The sequence below is a fragment of the Ciona intestinalis genome, chromosome 11 (assembly GCF_000224145.3).
Source record: "Ciona intestinalis chromosome 11, KH, whole genome shotgun sequence".
Taxonomy (NCBI): domain Eukaryota; kingdom Metazoa; phylum Chordata; class Ascidiacea; order Phlebobranchia; family Cionidae; genus Ciona; species Ciona intestinalis.
This window is the reverse complement of record NC_020176.2, coordinates 2,935,187-2,956,523: the sequence shown is the minus strand read 5'-3', so window position 1 is coordinate 2,956,523 and position 21,337 is coordinate 2,935,187. Positions and strand designations below refer to the sequence as shown.

At 37.1% G+C, this 21,337-nt stretch overlaps 3 protein-coding genes across 4 annotated transcripts; 1 reads left to right on the top strand and 2 right to left on the bottom strand.

The window, feature by feature from the left end:
* Positions 1–5,732: 5,732 nt before the first annotated feature.
* LOC100187140 (chymotrypsinogen B-like) lies at positions 5,733–9,915 on the bottom strand. The gene is made up of 10 exons (XM_002129652.4): positions 9,776–9,915; positions 9,476–9,589; positions 8,996–9,079; positions 8,763–8,816; positions 8,529–8,672; positions 8,299–8,461; positions 7,836–7,959; positions 6,601–6,706; positions 6,116–6,270; positions 5,733–5,937 (listed from the first exon to the last, which is right to left on the bottom strand). Exons 1-10 carry the CDS (start codon positions 9,813–9,815, stop codon positions 5,734–5,736), a joined length of 1,188 nt encoding a protein of 395 aa, XP_002129688.1. The 5' UTR covers positions 9,816–9,915; the 3' UTR covers position 5,733.
* Positions 9,916–10,579: 664 nt separating this feature from the next.
* LOC100176917 (alkaline phosphatase-like) lies at positions 10,580–15,472 on the top strand. Its single transcript, XM_002129598.3, has 10 exons — positions 10,580–10,955; positions 11,187–11,428; positions 11,776–11,950; positions 12,426–12,601; positions 12,840–13,044; positions 13,358–13,510; positions 13,792–13,971; positions 14,313–14,468; positions 14,762–14,906; positions 15,167–15,472. Exons 1-10 carry the CDS (start codon positions 10,694–10,696, stop codon positions 15,384–15,386), a joined length of 1,914 nt encoding a protein of 637 aa, XP_002129634.1. The 5' UTR covers positions 10,580–10,693; the 3' UTR covers positions 15,387–15,472.
* Positions 15,473–15,585: 113 nt separating this feature from the next.
* On the bottom strand, positions 15,586–20,286 carry LOC100180751 (tyrosine-protein kinase Lck-like). Of its 2 annotated transcripts, XM_002123883.4 has the most exons (10): positions 19,841–20,284; positions 19,447–19,535; positions 19,062–19,220; positions 18,522–18,686; positions 17,755–17,879; positions 17,441–17,560; positions 17,103–17,259; positions 16,787–16,930; positions 16,077–16,222; positions 15,586–15,772 (listed from the first exon to the last, which is right to left on the bottom strand). In XM_002123883.4, exons 1-10 carry the CDS (start codon positions 19,909–19,911, stop codon positions 15,650–15,652), a joined length of 1,299 nt encoding a protein of 432 aa, XP_002123919.1. In that variant the 5' UTR covers positions 19,912–20,284; the 3' UTR covers positions 15,586–15,649. The 2 variants fall into 2 exon arrangements, with proteins under 2 accessions (XP_002123919.1, XP_026692447.1); XM_026836646.1 differs by lacking the exon at positions 16,787–16,930 and having other exon boundaries at positions 19,841–20,286.
* Between the last annotated feature and the right edge of the window lie 1,051 nt (positions 20,287–21,337).

Genomic DNA, 21,337 nt, shown 5'->3' with positions numbered 1-21,337 from the left:
TATCTAAATATCCTAATCTTGTTTTAAACAATTATCAACAGTTTATAAAAGTCGCGAGTATACGGTTTTATAATTCCTTAAATGCTCTTTGTTTACTACCAAATGGGACGAGAAAATAGAATAAAAAGATGTCCCATCCCCCACTCTACTATATATAAAGAGTAGGCTGGAGAAGATGGGACACTTTTTCAACCTATTTTTTCTTCCCATTTGATAGTAAAAAAAGAAATCAAAGAATTATAAAACCGTATCCTCGCGACTCCCAAAGACCGTTGTTAATTGTTTGAAACACGACCAGGATACTCAGATATCATGTGCTAAGAGTGTCCCATCTTACCCTACACAACTATATATCTGCGGTATCACTTTTTTAGCTAAAACACTGCTTATCCTTTTTAACTTTTTATTTAAATAAAACTAGAGCACAAAAAAAACATTACCTTGCTATTCTACCCTGGTAATGCTAAATAGTTATTTTTATTTCTTACCATTTGATTTTTTGATAAAATCATAAAATGTTAGATACCGCTTGTTGTCTATTGCTGCTCAGTGCTCAAGTCTGAGATTTGGCTGAGCGTAACCAATAGAAACGGTGATGGAAACTAATATTACACCCCAGGTCGCATTCTAAAGGGGCCGCGACGGGAGACGGTCAATCTATTTATTTCCTAAGCTCGAAAATTTGTTTCGAAAGAGGAATTAGCCCGAACAAACCGGCCATAGCGAATCGTGTCGATGGGTTTATTTACTTTTGGCTAAAACAACGATGCCGTGTGGATACTGTGCGTACGCGGCCCAACAACTCCCGGAGTTTCGAGTTTTAGGAAGCACCGGATGCCCTGACACACAGACGCATCGAACTGTAGCGTCACGGTACGAAAAACTTCCTCTAAACATAGGGAGACCTCGTCACACGATTCAGACCGCGCTTTTTCATAACAAAACCCTAACCCTGCAAAGTAATTGAATTAGCGACCGCGGCTAGCGTCGAAAAGTATTTCAGTAATCGCCAGCAGCTGGTAGAAGCATCATGATCGGATCGGGTTGCATGGCTGCGACCTGACTGCGATTCCGAAATTAAAACACCGGTTTTCGCATCTGGTCGAATACGCAGGTTTTCGCCATTTTTTCGTGATGTGTTTTTCCTCGTTTCGGAGTGTGCGGTAAGGCTGTTACTCTATGTTGTTTCAAAGCGATCGACAAGGGTGGTCTATGTTTTCTTTGTAATTTCCTGCTTTTCCTTTTGCTTCCATCTGCGGGAAACATGCCCGAGTTGCTTTCGTCCGAAGAGGAAAATAAACATTTGACGCGATGGCTTTTGTTGCCGCAACCTGTTACATAATCAGCATTTTTTACAACCTTAATTCTATCATTATAGAAATTTGAACCACAGGCGTTCCAGCAAAGATAGCGTCTTTAAAAAGCTCTGATATTTATACAGTTTTGTGTCCGTCATATATACCCGCATAAAAAAATTCACCATACGAAAAAAAAATCTCCAATAAGTTACAATATTATACATGCTGGCGTGAATGAAACGCGAGGTGTATAAAACAGAACATCGCGAAATTATAAATCGTTGCCATTTGTTTCATATACACAAGTCAACAGAAACGTTATAAAAAATGAACATCGGAAGTCTCGGAATTACCCACAAACGATGTATCGGAAAGCACGGGCCGTTGATTGCTTGAATTTTTCGCACTTCGACACCTTTTTGTTTGCTAATTCTAAAGAACCGGTACTTTCTATTTACGAGTAAACGTAGCACTAATGACAGGCCATCACCCGAGCTTCGGAAATTGTTACAGAAGCTCTTAAAAACAGCCCATTCACGCTGTAATACTGAAAAGAAATAGGGACGTACCGTACACGGATTAGGTTCTGTGTTTTCTATCCAATTCAACTAAACAAACAAGTAACACAAAGCATAGGGCCTGGTCGCAAAACAAAGTTACAGACAAAAAGACATTGTTTCACTCTAAGTACACATGTATCGTTGTTCGATGGGCTAATCCTCACGATGACGGCATCGTTAATTTGAAGCAAAAGTCCCGGTAAATGTCTCCCCAAACCTGTTGCGACAGCTTCGTATAATGGCATAAAAAAAACGGGGAAAAAGCAATAACTCGTAAAAAAATTCTCTTAGCGTTTTATTTTTTATTTTTTGCACGACATTGTTAAATATGTAAATTATTAAAGGTTTTGCTTCACTTAATGTGGAGATAAAAGCGACGCGCGCAATAAATGGGCGATCAAACGGCGTCAGAATAGTTCTACCCATTTATGCACTAGCAAAAATTTCGTGTAAGGCAGACATTAACTATTAACACGGTTTTTGCTGTATCCAAGTGAACTTAGCTATCTAAATTCTGTCCTAAGCTTTCAGTTTGAATGCGTGTCTGAATTTATTCTGCATATATATTCAACCTTCGCATATTCTTTTGCGAAATAACCTACAACTTTTGTGACTACAAAATACGACACACGACCTTTATAAAATATGAACACACATACATCGCATATGTAAAGTTAAGAATATAATAATACCCGATTGCATCGTTTTGATAAGACTTTTTATCCGAAAAGTTTTGCTATTTCCTCGATTCAAATACGAACATGCATACCTATCACCTCGTGTCTGTAAAAGCCGGCTTTCAATGTACGGCAGTCCAGTTTGGTTCTGCGGATATAATTTATTCTAATCTGTTGGGGTAAAATTTTCGTAACGGTTGAACAATACCCACCCACGCGTGACGAGGTATGCGGATTTGATTGGCCGCCGAGAGTTGGGTACAGTTTCACTTGTAAGTAAACACACAAAGACGTAACAATTTCTTGTACCAACACTTTAGTCGTTATGCTTTCGTCTTGCTTACACCGCCTGTCTATTCTTAGGTTACCTATACCTTCTTTGGTCGTGGTTAAAATGATGCATTAGCTTACATACAAAATGACCGATGCGGTGAATTTAAGACTATTGCATGCTATGAATTAAATTGTTTTTAAAGTCATTCTAAAATGTAACAAAATGTTCATATCATTTTGTTAACTTTACCTCAAAAACATAAAGCTTTTACACCTTTTTCCAATTTAAATAAAGTGATCAGTTGCGTTTTAGCTAAAATACGAGTTTTCCGTTTATTTTCTGCACTCCTTAAACGCAACTGTTCTGCCAGCTTTCCTTTCAAACTGCCAGAGTGACAGTAATAACGGATTGTCGCGAAACTCGAACTCAGTACTTGTCCTCTTACCGGCCGAGTGATTCTTTTTCGCTGCAAATCGCCGAAAAACGTCGGTGTTTTGAGCCATCAATCACTGCGAAACGCGAAAGGCTTACCTAACTAACTGCAACGACTGTACAAATTGTACAGTTAAAAGTCAGAGCTAGGATTGTGAAACGATGGGTAAGAATTTACGGAATAAATACCCCATCTTTATTCATGCCCCTTCGCACTGGGAAACAACGTGACCCCACTTATTCTGAGGGGATGCGATGAAAGGAACGGGGTTTTGTAATCCGATCAGCCAACCTACTATTTCACCCACAAGAGATTTGTTGCTTTTGTTTGACAGGATCACAGGCTTTTGGTGGCAATGTTTCGTTGTCCACTTCACGTTTACAACTCCTTCCAAACGCGCCAATAGAGTACGACATCCTATTGTCCATTTTTTGTAATATAAATGACATACCTTTCGAGATTTCTCTGGTTTTGTTTTGTTTTTCTTCCGGGTTGTGGGCGCTGGTTCAGGGGGCCGAGCGAGCTGTCAAAAATTCAAAGTTTCCAACGCCAAATAGCAACTGAACCGTTAGTGTCGACAGATAAAACACGCGATAATTACCGGGGTGTATTTGTACAGTGCCATAATCGAAATCGCTGCCCCCAAAGATCTAAGGGTTCGGGGTGGCAAGTTTAACCACAAGTGCTAAGGGTGATGTGACTTATTCAAACAAACCCGGGAGACCACAATAAGGTGTGAAATCGCATAAAACTTGATACGGCGGACCAGCGTAATGTTGAAATGCGAAGCCCAATTCACAATAAAGTAAACTCGGCGCAGATCTGCCCAAACCGCTTACTAAAATAATGACGATTTTAAAACGTCTAAATTGCTTAAATTGTCGCACCGGTGTCCATTTGATGGGAAATGTACCAGAAATGTATTAGTTATGTTTTAGGCATATATGCCTCAAAATTTACATGTAATTTCGCAATATTTCACCAGCATTAAGAAAAAGAGTTTTTTTTTGCGAAACCCGAAAATAGTATTTAGTTAGAAAAAACAAAGTAATCCCTTGTACCAGTATGTACGTACATGCGATACTTCGCTTGGCTCGATTGTCAGAATAAGTAAACAGGTTTTCAGTTTATTGCAAAGCTAGACTTTATTGTAACAACAAACTGGCAACCCAAAACAACTTTCGCCATTGCGCGCATGAAACAAGCGAATAAGCGTTCTCTCTGGTCCCGGCGCCCATGACTGACGTGGCCGATGAGCTGGAAACGACTCAGCCGCACGAGAATTTTCGTTTCCCGTTTCATCAGCAAACGAAAACAAAAAGATAAGCAAAGCAAAAGCGCTGGCGAGCTTTTATGAGTTGACTGCATCATTTGTTTACGCTAATGACAAGACAAGGCGAAACAATTGGATGCCTGTTACGTCAGCCTAACACTCATTAAGTTTCGGTAATGGAGCTGAAATGAGGTTTTTGATTTAGTATTTTGGCTTGTCGGGTAGAAAATCTTCACCATTAATAGATTTAGTGGGGACGTTTAATGTTTACATACACTTCTGCTGCGATAAATTTGAGTTTTATATGCGGTCGTACGTTTTATGACAAAAGTCGATTTAAATTAAGTTTAATTACACCTCGTGTGTTACTGGTTTACTAAAGTCTATAAACGAAATGATTGTGTTTGCAACTAATTTTACTTTTAATATTATTTGTCAACATTTTCTGTTGCTCTGGCAGAAGTCATGATATTACCCCGGCTTTGAACTAGCTTTCGGGGTTGGCTATGATTAATACTCAAGGCTTTTAATGAAGTGTTTGGCTATTCCTTTGTTTTTTTGTGCCTGGCCAACAAGATTGAACGGTCAGAGAGCTGAAGCGATTTTACTTGAGGGTGCGCATGTTCTTAAGCCTCGGTCCAGTACTTTGCAACTGTCAAATTAGCAGGATACCTTTTTAAGCCCTAGGGATAACACAAAAATTCGGAACATTTATCCGGGTTTGGAAAATTAGAATTTATTGCCCTAACCGCTGGGCCTTACATCAGAGATAAGCACGTTCAACGTTGTAATAGAAATCAGACGTTAAATCCGATATCTCGGCGGTACAACTAACTTAATTGTCTGTGGTGGTTACAGTTTTGGAACGTGCGGTTTCGAAGCAAAAAGAACAGCACAAATTAGTTGACAAAACTAGATAAATATATTTTTCGGCGCGATTGTATTTGCACTGTGTTCAGTTTCTAAAGCAATTATCCTATTTAAACGGGATTGGCGTAGACGTTTCGCTTTAAACTTGATATTAAAATTAATCCGAAAGATGAAAAATTAGCGAGCAGTGATTTTTCTTAACGTTAACAACTTTAATTTTTTTAAATAATTTTTCTTTTTTGTACATTTTACTACATATGCAAAATCGTGCACTTTAAAATTAAATTTTCGGTCAAAGTGCCGCATTCCCATATATTAACTATATATATATTAACAGAAGTCCACGATTTAAACCATTTGTCCGCATTTTATATGCAGACAAGGCCCCAATTTAATGTGCAATACAAAACAACATATCCAATCCAACCGAGTTGACGTCAGAGCATACCCACGACCTTTTGTGACGTCACAGCGGGCACCGCTCCAATTCAACACCCCGTACGCCACCCAGCGACCATGCTCGTGACAGGTAAGAGCGCTGCCTGAAAATCCCTGAAAACAAAAAGATATGGTCTTGTGGGGTGAGTTGGGATATATTTAGCACAAAAGGATCATTTTTGATTGGATTTTAAATATTTAAGAACGGTTTTTAGAGTTGTAAAGATACGAATACATTTTTTTGTATGTTTTTTTGTTTACAATCAGATAGGATAAGGAAATGTAAAGTTACATGGCAGTGATCTTCGTCTACGGGAAGGTCCTGTCTCCGTGGCATTGTTTTGTCACAAATGTTCTTGTTCACGTCATATTTGATACCACAGTACCTCGACTGACAGGAGTTCGGGTCTTCCAGTTCTACCCACATTTTCTCAAGATTTGATGAGTCTAAAAATCATTTCTTACGTCATTTTAAATAATATGACGTCACCTGGGGCTGTGGCACAATACTTAAGCGCATGTCTCTTGCCCCACGTTACGGGTCGAAGCTCGATGCTGCTACCATTGTGTGCGTGTGTGAAATTTTCAATTCAGTGATTCCATTTATGGGCTGGTTCCATATGGGGTGTAAACTATTAGACATACGTGTAAAAAAGAATCCTACAGTTACATACGTTGTAACTCGTTAAGCGGACACGAGGTGTAAGAAACGGAACACCCGTTTATGACCACTGTCGTTGCCCCACCACACGAGCACAAATAAGCCACGTATCGTACCTATGTAGCCACCAGGCCATCCTGCGATTACACACAGTCGACCAGTAGCAGGTATGACGTCAATATTCGGCATGCAAATGGTACGGGTTGGTGTTTTCGGGAAATGCTGCCAACAAGGACATAGTTTGAATAAAATAGGAAATACTTTAATCTATTGCTACACCATATGAAGTATAGTATGTTGGGGAAAGATGGTACAAGGTTTTTATATGTGATGTCGTCATTTAGTAGTAAACCAACATCTTTTGCAGAATTGTATAACCTTATTCTCTCGACCCAAAAAGAACGTTGTTAATTGTCAAAAACACGGTATCCATCTTAAGCCCACAGGGAAATATATTAAAAAAGATCAAACAGTTAATATGGTAAGGTGTAACGTATATACAAACATCCAAAAATAGTTATGTCTGCATTCAAGTATTATGTTACACGTGAGATTAATTATTTTTTAAAACCCTTTGATTTTTATCTACCTACTTTTCGTAATCGAAAAGAATGAGTGCTAAAACCAAAAAGAAAAATTGTTTGCTGTCATTTAAAACCCGCGCATTGCTATAAACAGTTGCTTCGTTATGACTTTGTGGTGAACGGTTATAATGAGTTCGTATGTTATAAATATAATTCACCATTTACGCCAAGGTAATTAAAATCTATAGTCTATTCGTGAGTTTTCCTATTCATTATACTGGCCGGTGAAACCGAATAGGAAAAAGCCCATTAGCAACTGAAACAACTTCATCTTATCAAAATGTAAACAAAACACTAATTGGCCGTTTCCTATACGTCTGAAAATTTCGTTTCTGTTGTGTTTTCTGTGTACAGTTTGTTTTGCGGTTTGAGGGTGATAGATTAAAGTTCAAATCAATTACGCTTTGGACCATTTTCTGCAAAGCTTTTGCAAAAAGCTGACAACTCGACAGCAGATTAATACATCTATATTGGTATTTCGGCCAAGTGTCTTGCTTCCCTTTAAAACCGCTTTAGCCTGCTACAAGCGTGTACCGTTGTAGTTATAGTTGGCGGGTGGGGTAGGATGGAACATGTTTTCATTCTCTTTTCTTGTTCCATTTGGTAGAGAATATTTAACAAAATTATATAACCTTATAATCACAGTTATAAAATAGCGTTGGTAATTGTTCAAATCACGATCAGGAAATATATGATTTAGGATCTAACGATATCCCATCTTACCCCCATAGTACCACAATAATATACTTCAAAATTAAAAGGTTTACCTTTAGCTTAACTAACATGAAGTCATTTTGATTATAAATGTCGTCGTATCCAGGATAGGGGTGTACAGAATCAATCTCAATTAATTCTGGCGTTTCATCTTGATTTGGTATCATCACTAAAAACCTGTAAAAATATCGTTTAACTATTCCAGTATGTACGCTGTGAATGACGAATGGTGAGTGTGACTTATTTATCGTCGCGTGCTGGTGCTGAAATGACAGTCGTTTATATCACGGGTGTTTTGCTTCATAGCCCTCGTGCCCGCTTATGAGTTATACCATGGATCTGGATTTATGGGATACGGTTATCGAATTCTGTAAATATTCTTTGTTTACAGCCAAATGAGACAATAAAAAAGACCATCTAACCAACCTAATATACAGTATAGGGTGGGTGGTGGGATGGGACATCTTTTATAGGGTGGGGAAAGATGGGACACAATAAGCAAAATTAAAAAATTACTTAAAATCTTTATCGTGCACGTAACAATGCCTGGCTGTTAGAACCCATTGTTGCGTAGTAAAACTTCCGCTGCAAACACTAATGAGACCTTCGTGTGATTTTGGTTTCACAACAATTCGAACCGTCCAAGGAAATTTATTCCACGTTGCGTTCTGGTAACGGCCTAGGTATAAAAGTCGGTCAAAAAGTATATGGCGTTTACTGTAAGCCCGTTTGCTTCTATAGCGAACCTGTTTCTACAATTTCATTTTCATTAGTGTTCAAATCAGGTTTCCCACATTCGTAGCTTAAGTAGTTCGCCTGTGCTCGGCTTGGCTCTGTCAATCTATGTGTTGCCATTTCTGGAAGCTTACCGTACAGAAAGTGTTTGACACCTGTCAAAATGTAAAAATATGTTAAAACTATTGCGGTATGTTATTTTTTTGGAAAAAAAGGAAACGGTATACAAAGTATAAAAATGCCACCTCCTGCTTGACCGTACGCATGCGAGCCTTTTCTAAAATCAAAAGATGCTTCAGCTGTTAATAAAAAAAAAATGTTTTCATTATCATTTCTTTTTTTGAATATCTTTTTATAATTTTTTTATAAACTAATATATAATAAATTTAATAAGGAATCAAATGCTAATAATCGGTATTTAATAACACAATTTTATGCAATGTTTGTTTTACCAGCCAATGCAACGCAGCAAATTTACATTGTGTCAAATTGTAAGTCATTCTCCTTTCAGGTCTCATGATAATCAACGATGTAACATTTCCAGTTAAATGGCCCGGTTCCACTGCATAAATTAAACTATTTTGAGGCAAAATTAAGGTGTTTAGTGCTCTACACTTAGGAAGACTTTCACTTAGGAAGCGTTTCGACAAATTTAATTTGCAAAAACAAACCCCGGTGCATAATTAATAAATTAAAATGAGTTCTGTGTTAAACTGGCCCGAACTGTACTGGAGTAAGATGGATCCCGTAAACACATAATATCCTATTTTTCCTAAACTATTTTAACAAATAAGAACATAAATATATAAATTATGTAAATATTCTTTGTTTACTACCAAGAGGCGCGATAAAAGGGAATGAAATCATACACCCTACCTTTTTTCAAAATAATAAAAACTTTTTAATATCGAGTTTCAGGACATATTATGCAAAAATCACTGAAATACGTTGTAATTACCGATTATAATGGTAACAATGATAACACTGAACATTAAAAGGACAAACAAACTTGACAAGAATCCTTTGAAAGTTGCCAATGCATTATTAGGATTCGAGGCGTTAGAAGTGATATCTGAGAAAATAAATGTATTTCATTGGTTAGTTTATATATACTTACTGTTTGAGCATACCTTATACACACTGTTGCGTTTTTATAATGTATAAGCTGCCTCTATTTGCTAAAAATTCTATTACATAACTATGGAGTGGGTTATACTGTTTACATTTTCTACAGTCTTTTTCTAATTACACCACTTACGGAGACGAGACGTCGAAGAAATTTGACTGATAGAATCCATTACCTATTCATTCATTTCCAATTTATGTGATAGCTTCTTGCTTTGGTATTGACTTTGCGTTGCTTATTATTAGTACAGCAGACTTTTTCACCAAGTAACCAAAACGCATGAATATTTTAGGCTTATTATGCGATCAGTAAATAGCATTGTGACAGTGAATTCAAACTGTAAGGTTAATTTCAGTTATTTTTGGATCAAACACTAGAAAAACTACAAGTATGTTGTCACGTTGTTTTGTTATGGTGGTAGCCATATATTAGCTTTTCTACGCCTATTATATCTGCTGGGCCCAATGACTTATGTAGTACAGTATTACATTAACTGAATCTTTATGATTATTAAGCACGAAACAGTCATTATAGCAATAAATAATACTAGAATTGCCAAAAAATACGTTGCAAAACTAATGGACATTAAGACTCTTGGTATCGCTACATACTATTTCTCAGAATTTCCGCCATTCAACTCATTTTCAAGAAGTCAAATTCCCGAACACAAACTTTCAAGAAAACTGGTTATTTTTAGACAATTGTGTCAAACAAAAACCGAGTAAAGTATTTGCTGTGCACATTTCTCAGAGATCCAAACCCATTTTTTTCTGGTAAATAGCGGTCGTCGCATAGTGTGTGTGCTTGACTCAACATTGCAGTATTTCACCAATGTGTTTTTATTAATCCGAGGTCCCAAGTTACGACACGGTGTTTGTACAAATCACGGTAGATTAATAATTAAACTGCTTCACCGTACGCTGCATATTTGTACTGCGCGTGCATGGTTTACAAGTATTTGTGCTGCGGGATTGAACAGCTATAAAAGACAACTGTCTATTGAAAACAGCCACATATAGTTTAGCTTTTGAAATTCCTTTCTGTACCGTAATGGTCAAAATTCGCATCATAGGCCTTTTATTGGCGACAGTATTTAGCAATGTCCTTGCCGTAGTAGAAACGGACCAGTATCACCCTGAAGTCAGTGGCAATGTACAAAGAATTAACCGAGAAATCGTAGAAACTGCTGATGGAAGGTCGATGAAATTGGACGTTGAATCAATCCATGACGTAATAAACATGGACGATGACGTCATGCATCCGCCCCCTGTGTCACGTGACTCGAAAAAAGAGAAATCAGCTCAACGCCAAGGTAAGGTGGAATAAAGAAACCCTATTTATCGGGATGCCATTAGAAACTAAATCCCAAACTTCCAATATAGTCGTGGAGCAACTATTAACAACGCTTTTTATAGAGTGTCCTGAAACGGTTATATAGCCCTGTAAATATTCTTTGTTTACTGCCAAATGGTTCGGGAAAATAGAATGAAAACATTTTACCTCACACTACTACTGTACAATATTTTCATCCTTTTGTTTTCAGCACTTGCTGGTGAAAATACAGCCCAGTTTTGGTATGATAGCGCAGCCAAGGAATTAGACGAAGCACTCCTACTTGAGAAGCGAAATAAGAATGTAGCCAAGAATGTTATTCTTTTTCTTGGTGATGGTATGGGCATTCCTAGTATCACGTCAGGTCGTATTTTAAAAGGACAAAACAACGGCCAGTCTGGCGAAGAGACCAAATTGATGATGGACACTTTTCCGCATGCAGGTTTATCAAAGGTAAATTGATGCTATGTTTTGGTGTTGGTTTACAGCACACAATGTGGAATACAGAGTTTTTGTTGTGATTTCGTAGCATTTTTGCATATTGGTTCGTTTTTTCTGACTATATAGCTGTGTGTGTTAAAAATAAAACAAACTCTTTGTCGTTATGTTTTGGAAGAAAAAACATACTTAGCGAGTTATTTAACATTTGACTGTGTCCTCACGACTTTAAACGAGCTTTGTTAACTTAAATCGGAAAATATGGGACTTAGTGCGAACGGTTTCCCATCTTACCCCATGGTATGAAACCTATTTGGCTAAAATATGTATAGATTACACAAAAGTAATAATTCTGCATTTAGACCTACAACGTAGACCACCAAGTTCCTGATTCAGCCGGTACTGGTACGGCTTACATGACCGGTGTTAAAACCGACATGGCAGTACTTGGTTACAACGCTGCTATTACACCAGGTGTATGCAGTACTACACCTGGTAACGAAGTCAGTTCTGTACTTGAGGATTCGCACAAGGAAGGTAACGTGTAAATATATATATTGTTGCTGAAATGCATGTTTTATATATAGAACCAATAAACATTTTTGAGTATTTTTTTAGGAAATTCACGCTTTTACGTCCTGTTCAGCTAATGCCAACAAACTATATAAGTGTAATAACACGCAGACGTTTTTGCCCCTGTTTGGTTACGGCATGATTAACTACGACAGAATAAATACGACGAACAATCTCTGGCCAGTTGATGTACTATACTATCATAGTATACTGAAGTGTATACTATGATACTATACCTACTTGCTTTCTTGTGCCATATATGTATAAGCGGACAGTAGCGCATTGGAGTACTATACTGGTTAAATATGGGAATATAATAAATCTGCTCATATAAAAACACAGTAGCTCATAACCTTATACAGTTATTACCAGCCGAACACGCCCTTTTAAACAATTTCAATTGAATAGTGGATTACTAACTATGTATACCTATACACAGGCAAAGCAGTCGGTGTGGTAACAACTACCAGACTTAACCACGCCACCCCAGGTTCGGCGTACGCACATTCGGCGTACAGGTATTGGTACAGCGATGCTGACTTGCCGGACGAAGCAAAAATAAACGGCTGTAAAGATATTGCTTATCAGCTTTATGCAGCATTGCCTAACATACAGGTAGGAACATTTTAAAAACTGGCTTCCCAAAATAGCCAAAAATATAGTTGAAATAAATAAGTTTAACTTATTTATCCTCGTGTGGCGGGGCAACGTCAGTCGTTGGAATACAGGTTTTGTGTTTCACCGCGTTTATGCACGCCTATATAAGTAATTTTAAGATAAGTGTTTGGTCCAAGGACGATGATGGCTGCAGCGTCAAGCATCGAACTCGTGTTTCACGGCTATGTTTATATAGGTAGCCCTTGGCGGTGGGCGTGGTTACTTCCGACCGAATACAACGTTAGATGAGGAATACAAAACTAACAACTTTCGAACGGACGGCCAAGAGTTGATCGAGAAATGGAAAAACAACATGGAAGACATGGGAAGAAACGCTAAATATGTTTGGAATAAGCAACAGTTTGATGCAGTGGACGCATCAAGTGTGGACCATTTATGGGGTGAGCTGCTTGCGTGTTTGTGGGAAGTTTTATAAAGTAGAAATGTTTATCTCTGTTTGGTTTATAAAGGATTGTTTTATGAACGAATGGATAATTGACTTATTTATCCTCGCGTGGCAGAGCAAACGACAGTCGTTATAAAACGGGTGTTTCGTTCCATATATGGCTGATGTATATAGACAACCCGTAAGGGGCCACTAAGTTGGAGCACTTGCCGTTCGAATTTCTTCATAAAAGATGGTTACGCCCACGATGGTAGCAGCGCCGAGCGTCGAACTCAATTCTTAAGTATAAACTTTAATCTTACCCTCAGGCATGTTCGAACCAAAGGATATGAATTACGAGACGGACCGATCGACAGATGGCGCAGGAGAGCCAAGCTTGGCGGAAATGACGCAAAAGGCGATCGAAATCTTGCAGAAAGACGAGGACGGTTTTTTTCTTTTAGTGGAAGGGGGTCGAATAGGTATAGATCTGTTATTTTAAATTTAAAAAACACCAAAATGTTCTAATAAATAGGTATGTTCGTAACAGCGCAATAGAAAACTGTGTATTTTTCTTTGTCTGCTCTTAAAATCACCTACGTGTGACATTTTTGTTTTATCCAAAAATCGTAGCCTCAACTGACTTTTTGCTGCTATCTTTGCTGTTTTAATTGATTTGACCTTCGTTACTGTATTTAAAGAGATAAATACAGTTTATGGTAATATGTTTAGACATTCTACTATATTTCTGTTAATATAATAGATCACGCACACCATGAATCCAACGCATACAGATCTCTACATGAAGTTATTTCATTCGACGATGCAATTGCTAAAGCAGTTGAATTAACGTCGGAATCTGATACGTTGCTCGTAGTAACGGCGGACCACAGTCATACTTTCACATTAGGCGGTTACACTATCAGAGGAAACCCTTTATTTGGTAATGTATAACTTTCACTTTGATTGTTATAAGGCTTTTATGCGAAATTTTGTGATTACAAAATTAGAAGTTTTGCAACTACATAAATACATAATTGGATGAATGTAACTTACTTGTCCTTGTGTAGCGTGCAATGACAGCTGTTTCAACTCAGGTGTTCTGTTCATATACACCTTGTGCCCGCCTACGAGGTACCACGTGTGTAACTTCTGTTTCATACACTTTATACCCACTTACAAATCCCACATATGTAACTTTGGGGTTAAATGTTTTTGCACACTGTAACTCTAAAAGTTATTTTACCTAACTGTCGAAACTAAATCCCATTTTTTCGTATCCAGGCAAAGCAAGAGACGATGCCAACCCTAGAACCGGGTTGGATGGTCTTCCATATACTGCACTTAACTATGGCAATGGTGAAGGGTTTCAAGGTGGCGATTCCTATTCATCGCCTAACGAACCAGTAGTAAGGGAAGATCTGAACACAGTAGATACAGGTAAGACGATTTTTGTGGGTGTGGGTATAGTAGGGTGGGGTAAGGTGGGTTTTTCATTCTTTTTCGACGGGATAGCTTTAGCGCATAATATCCAAATATCGTGATCGTGTTTTAAACAGTTAACAACGGCCTATAGGAGCCTTAAACATACGGTTTTATAAATATTTGAATGTTTTTGTTTACTGCCCAAATGAGACGAGAAATAGAATAAACAGGTTTCCCATCTTTCACCACTCTATATACTTATTATATATTTAAATTATGATTTGACTTATGGTTTTTGACCAAAATAGGTGCAAAGGATTATCTACAGCAAAGCGGAGTCCCTTTGTACTCAGAAAGTCACGGTGGCGAGGATGTTGCTATATTAGCGAGGGGTCCTATGTCTCATCTGTTTCATGGAGTTCACCAACAAAGTTACGTAGCTCACGTGATGCGGTAGGTGGTTTCCCTATTTAAATGCCTGGATTTGTCGGTGGCTGAAGTTGGATATGTTGCATATATACTTTAATTTAGTTGCCATAATGTAGAGTTTTGGCTAAGAATTTGAAAAAGAGTGTTGTTAATTGCTTAAAACAAGATCACAAAATATGAAATTTTAGGTTTATAAAACGCATCTTAAACTGTACTTACTCTTCGCAATATATTGTCTGTGTCATGTAAATGCGAATTCACCAAGTTATTACACTTCTCCTTAGATATGCTTCATGTGTTGGGGAAAATAAAGCCCATTGCGAAAACCAGCCACAAACATCTGTTGCGACCGAAGAAAACGTCACGTTTTTAGGGTACAATCTTAATCCTAGCGAGGCTGCTGGTGCTCTGTATGCTCTTTTTGCTTTGGAGTTGACATTTTCCATAGTAATCATCGGTATTGGTGTGTATACGGTAAAAAAGAACAAATCTTTTCTTGCCTAGACGATTCAACATATTTTTAAACCAAGATTCTTTTAATAGCATTGGCGTCGTTTGCGAGTAAATAACAATAAATGTATAAAAGCTTAGTTTTATTGAAACATGCTCGTGTAAGAATAAGCGAAACAGTATATTTAACATCTTTCCTTTAATGAACTTTTCTGATTCAGTGCAAAGCTTAACGTTGTCTTTTGCATATAGTTTCAGGTGAAGTGTAACCGAGTAAAACTAATGAAAATTGCTGGCCGTTAGTAATTCATAAAACGTCACGATGTACTCTTCGATCGAAGAGGCGAAGATAGGTTGACGTTATATTTGTTACGTTTGGCAGCTTTAATCGCCTTCGGTTTGATGGTCACCTTTTTATCAGTCAATAGTTTCAGCAACGTCTGGAAAAACAGTTAAAGTTATGTTGAAAAAGTACTTTCTAAACACACATTTAGTTTTTGTCCTCTTGTACAAAATAATTTTTATTAAGGGTTACATTAAAAAAACAGGATTTACAAATCAAGGCGTGATATATAAACAGGGTAACCAAAACATTTCTTAAAGACTTTCTAAGGTTAAAAAAGCGTCAAATAAAACGTTGGTTGGTAAACCCACAATACAGTATAAATTGACTCCTATCAAGCTGTATTTAATTAAAAGAATTACAGATGTGTTATAGAGAAAAGTGTTGGTAAGTGTACAGACCTGAATTTTATTGAAATCGGGCCTTTGGTCGTAATTTGGGTGCCAACATAGCTTCATAATATCGTACATTTCTTGTGATGCGATCGGTGGTTTTCCAACACGCACTCCTGAAGATACTTTGCGCAGTATGTTTTGTGTTAACTCGCCTGTGGGATGTAAAAAACGACGAGTGGTTAAGGATTAGCGTAATACGCCATTGAAACAAGAAATGTAACTTATTTATCCATACATGGCGCGCAATCACGGTCGTTATAACACGGGTGTGCCATTTTACATACCCCGTGTCCGTATTCGAGTTACCACTTATGTAACTTTGTGGGTTATTTTGTTTAAAAACTTTAATCTATGTCCGACAATTTAGATAATCGGCCACTTGGTTTGAGATAATCAGCAAACTGTAGTTGGATAATCGGCAAACTATTAAGTGTCTTGCCTAAGAACACATATACACCCACAATGGTAGCAACGTTATAAGCCTCTATATACGTATCCTCTGAACTAGAGGTGTGGGCGCTCCAACCATGTTTTTTGAACATATGAACAAAGTTACATATATACTTGGTAACTCGTCGTAAACTCGCACGAGGTGTGATCCGTGTTATAACGACTGTCGTTTTCCGGCCACGCGAGGGTTAAGGTACGTTACATTCATTTATTTATACAGCTGGTGTCCTGTTGTATAACAAAGAATCAAAAAATGCTCTAAATACCTGAGAATGGTGCTTCACCGTTTGTAAAAATTTCAACCAAAAGACAGCCATAGCTCCATACATCACTCTTGGAGTAAAAGTATCCAAGGGAGGCGCCCTCTAACGCCATCCAGCGGAACATTTGAGATTGAAAGGGTCGGTCATCTGACAGAAGTCGAATTAAAAACATATTCCCCCAATTTTTTAAAGAGATGGTATATTTTTGTTTATGCGTTTATACAATATACCCAGAATACGATAAATAAAACCGTGGACCCATCTTACCCCAATCTAAAGCCGTAAAATGACCGTAAAACGCAAATCATTTATGTTCTACCTTCGTCTTTGATATACCGCCCATCCTTGTCCATATTTACAGCATAACCGAAACTGGAAACTTTGCAACCAAGATTTTGATCCACGAGGATGTTGGAAGCTCGGATGTTGCGATGAATGATGCCACGCTTGGAGATGTACTCAAGTCCGGATGCTACCTGAAAAAAATCGACCAAATATTTTAAGCGAAAATTTTGGGTGCAGTTTTCAGCTACATTTAGGTATAACTCGCAAGCGGACACGAAGCGATTTTTAGACCACTGCCCGTTTTATGACTACTTCCGTTGTGAAGATAAATAAGGTACATTGGTTGATGTATTTAAAATAAGATCTGTTTACCTGAATAGCCATTTGCGTTCTGTGGTAATTTGTCATCTCGTATTTTTCTCCTCTAAGCATGTAGTCTAACAGGTCCCGGTTAGGATAGTAGTCGAATACAATGGTTTGGGGCTCTAATATCTGTTAAATAAGTTGTAAAACTATTTTACTTTCATCAATTTGTTTTAATTATTTATTAATGTATAGTACTGTGCTGTTTTGTAGCAAAAATTAAAATATTTTTACCGAAAGGGAGATTTTAACGATTTTTTTGCCTGTACTGCAACTTATAAAAAGCGTGTAAAAATGTAGAATATAAAACAGTCTGTACTTACTACACCGCTAATCTGTACGACATTGTTGTGTCTTAATTCCCTCATAATGTTTGCTTCTTTTACCAGTAACGTGCAGTGGTTACTCAAAGCGCATTTCGCTGCGAACGTGGTTCGAAGGTAGTTGGCTGCGGTAAAGAGTTAGTTAAACTTATGAACAATTTTTTTATCTTAATTACATCTTATTTTTAATTAAATGCAACTCAATATGATTTTTTTCTAAACATTTTTTTACATTCTTTTGTTTGTTTGCTTTTAGTAGATACTACAGCGTTGTTTACTACTACGCACAACTTTGTTATTTTGTTACACCACAAAACAAGCGTGCTCTATAAATTTTACGCCGGGCGATAATTACTCCATAAGCAAAAGCGTCGTTCCATCCACGCCTTGCTTTTAGTTGAACCATGCAGTCTTGGTGGCAGTTAATACTATGATAGTACTGTTGTTTACAATGAATGTTAGATTTAAATTTGCTGTTGTTTACTTGATTCAAATGGATTATACATTGTATTGTATATATTCTGAACTATATTTATGTTGATATCTTTGCAGTTTCGGTAAGTACATACGTTTTGTTTTTAATAATGGTAGCTACAACATCACATCGTGTTTTATTAGTTATAGGCTGTGCAGAAAATGGGCGTTCTTAATTCTTAAACGCACAAATATGCAATATGAAATATTACATCCCAAAGGTATTCATCTTACCCCACCCTACTAAATTAGATAGCCTATACGTTATACGCAATGTAAAAGTTTAAATACACCTTTCCATATTTCTGAATAACTTCCACATGAAAGTTGAGATCTCATTTCAACTGAACTACCAGCAATCACGGGCAATAAAGGGTGGAATCCGCTTTCCGGTTCTTTCTCCAAATCTTCTTTCGGACACGGCGCTACGAGTTTACTGGGCAGACCGCTACATTTCTCTGATATAAACACACGATTTACTTAAAATTGGTTTAATGCTACATAATTGATGTTATAGATTTGTGTTATAATATATTTATTCTAAGTGGTAGAGGTCCTTCAGCGGATATACAATGGAACCTCTAAGATTTAGGCCAGATTTTGACTGCTACCTCAACACCCAGGGTGCTACGGTATATTCACCTTATACAAAGAACGTTTTTATTTTAAACTGTAGGGACTGCACGCATATAACAATTTTTGACATTTTTTTTCGATTTTTATACGGTTTTACTTTACAGACACTTCTGATTTTGACCACTTTTCCTATAACACGAATTAGGCATCAAAACGAAAGGCGTACACTTAGGAATATATAGAAACACATGACTCACGAGAATAGTAACGTACAAGTTGGTGGACCGCGGGAAACGAATACGTGTCATCTATGCTGTAAGTTCTGTTTGTTGCCAATTTAACTCTATAATTATAAACCCTGCACGATCCGTCACTTGTACTGGAAAGAAGAGATATACGATACTCCCCATCTGTGCCTGTTAAATTGAGATTTCTATAAAAATTAGGAATGTATCTGCGTTTTACTTGTTAGTAAAGAAGAACATTCAAAGAAATATATAGCCTTATTATGACGACTCTAAAATAGCGTTGTTGTTTAAAACACGACAAGGATATTAAGATATTACGTACTGAAGGTGACCTATCTTACCACGCAGTACTATATATTTTCAGTATAATAGTAACGGCCTTTTATACGCCTACCTTTACGCACTAGAAAAGTACCATCGTTTTCCCCGCGTTCCAGTAAGTTTGTCTCTGCTTCTTCTCTTGATATAGTACCAAAATAACACCTGTAAAAGCGAATAGACTTGTAAAAATGCTGGTTTTAATGCGAAGGTGTTACTGTTCTGATTATCATCACAACTTTCAGTTATGGTATGATTGAGAAAGATAGTAGGCACGAAAGTAGGCAACCGGATTAATATGCGCATATACAATGTTGGTGTAATTGGCCAACTCTGGCCAAATGTCAGCCGAATATTGCGCGCCACGCTGCGAAACCTCGCCCATATAGAATAAAAATCCTTCAAAAAATCAGGCATTTTGAACGTTTTATTTTTAATTTACATAAAATTACAAACAACAATGTTCTTACGGTTCACTTTCAATTGTTTCTTGCAAGGGCTTCGGTCTTATTTCAACAGTGTCGTACGTGTTGGACGACATTTTAAAAACCTACAACCTATACTGTGGGATAAGATGGGATACCGTTCGCACTTAAAATTATAGAGCCGTGAGGCTACGGGTATTTAATTTTGTAAATATTCTTCTCTGCATAGACCACGCAAAACCAAACTGTTAACTTTGATATATACGTAACCTAACTACTGTTCCATTTGACCCTGCATTCATATCTGTACTGTACACTCGAAACTGAAATACGGTGGTGCAATGCAATCCGGTACATCACGTTCTATTTTCTTTTGCATGACTAACAGTTCTTGTATTTCCGCATAACCAGAATATAGACTACACGGCACACACTATACATAATGTATAATTCCTTCTAACAAAACAGTATTTTCTTGTGGTCTACTGTACAGTTACTTAAAATGCTAAACAACATAATATACGCACATAGCGTCGTTGTATCAATACAGCAATACACGTGGGTTATGCAAACATAAATATTTATTTTATTTTGATTATATTGGAAAACACACGTACATTACTATTTTCCATAATTACCCAGCTTATTTGTTTTATATGTCAATAACATTGAATATGCATTGGTGTCTGGACAGTGAGTTAAACTAAAACGAATTGAAATAATTCCATTTGTAAATGAGAATATTTGTGTACTGTAATATGATGAGCTTACATTAATTAAAAAACGGAAATTCGTTTTTCCCCTTAAAGAACCGCACTGCTGTATAATATCCAAACAGAATTTACAGCAGGGCTACATATGATACAAATCTTCTCTTTGTCTTTGTTAGAGCAAGTACAGTTTTGTTATGATATCGTAAGCTCGCAGTACGCCTATGAGTAGTATATAGTAAACCTACCCACACACTACATTACTCATCCTCTATGACGTACTTTGTGGCATTTATAAATCTTAACAGATTTTCGAAATGTATTTAGGAATTTATAAGTTATTTTTTAAACTTTTCAAATGTGGAAAATACATTTCGACCTATTTCTGTATTGTTTTATATTAGTGGTATGGTAATTCAATCGACAGAGACACTTTATACAATGAAAGTGCTCATTTCTAATAAACACAAACTGAACCAAGCTATTTATTAAAATGAGTCAACTCTGGCCTAAATCTGAGATTACTTTGCGTGTTTGGTGTACACCATCATCCATACAGAATAGAAGCCAGTTTATTTTTGAAAGCAAACCATTGAAAATATTTAAATTAAAACACATCGGTGCAACTGCGGTTCGCATGTGGGCGCACGCGTTCAATTCACACGAAATTCCAAGCACGAAAGTGGCGGGTTCTAACATTGAAATATTGTTAATTATAGAAAATGCAAGAATTGTTACTTGAATAATACCAGCAGAATTTTATGCTTTAAAATTTATAATGTGTCTTTAAATTGCTCGTTTCAGAAAAAAAAAAAAAAAAAAAAAAAAAAAA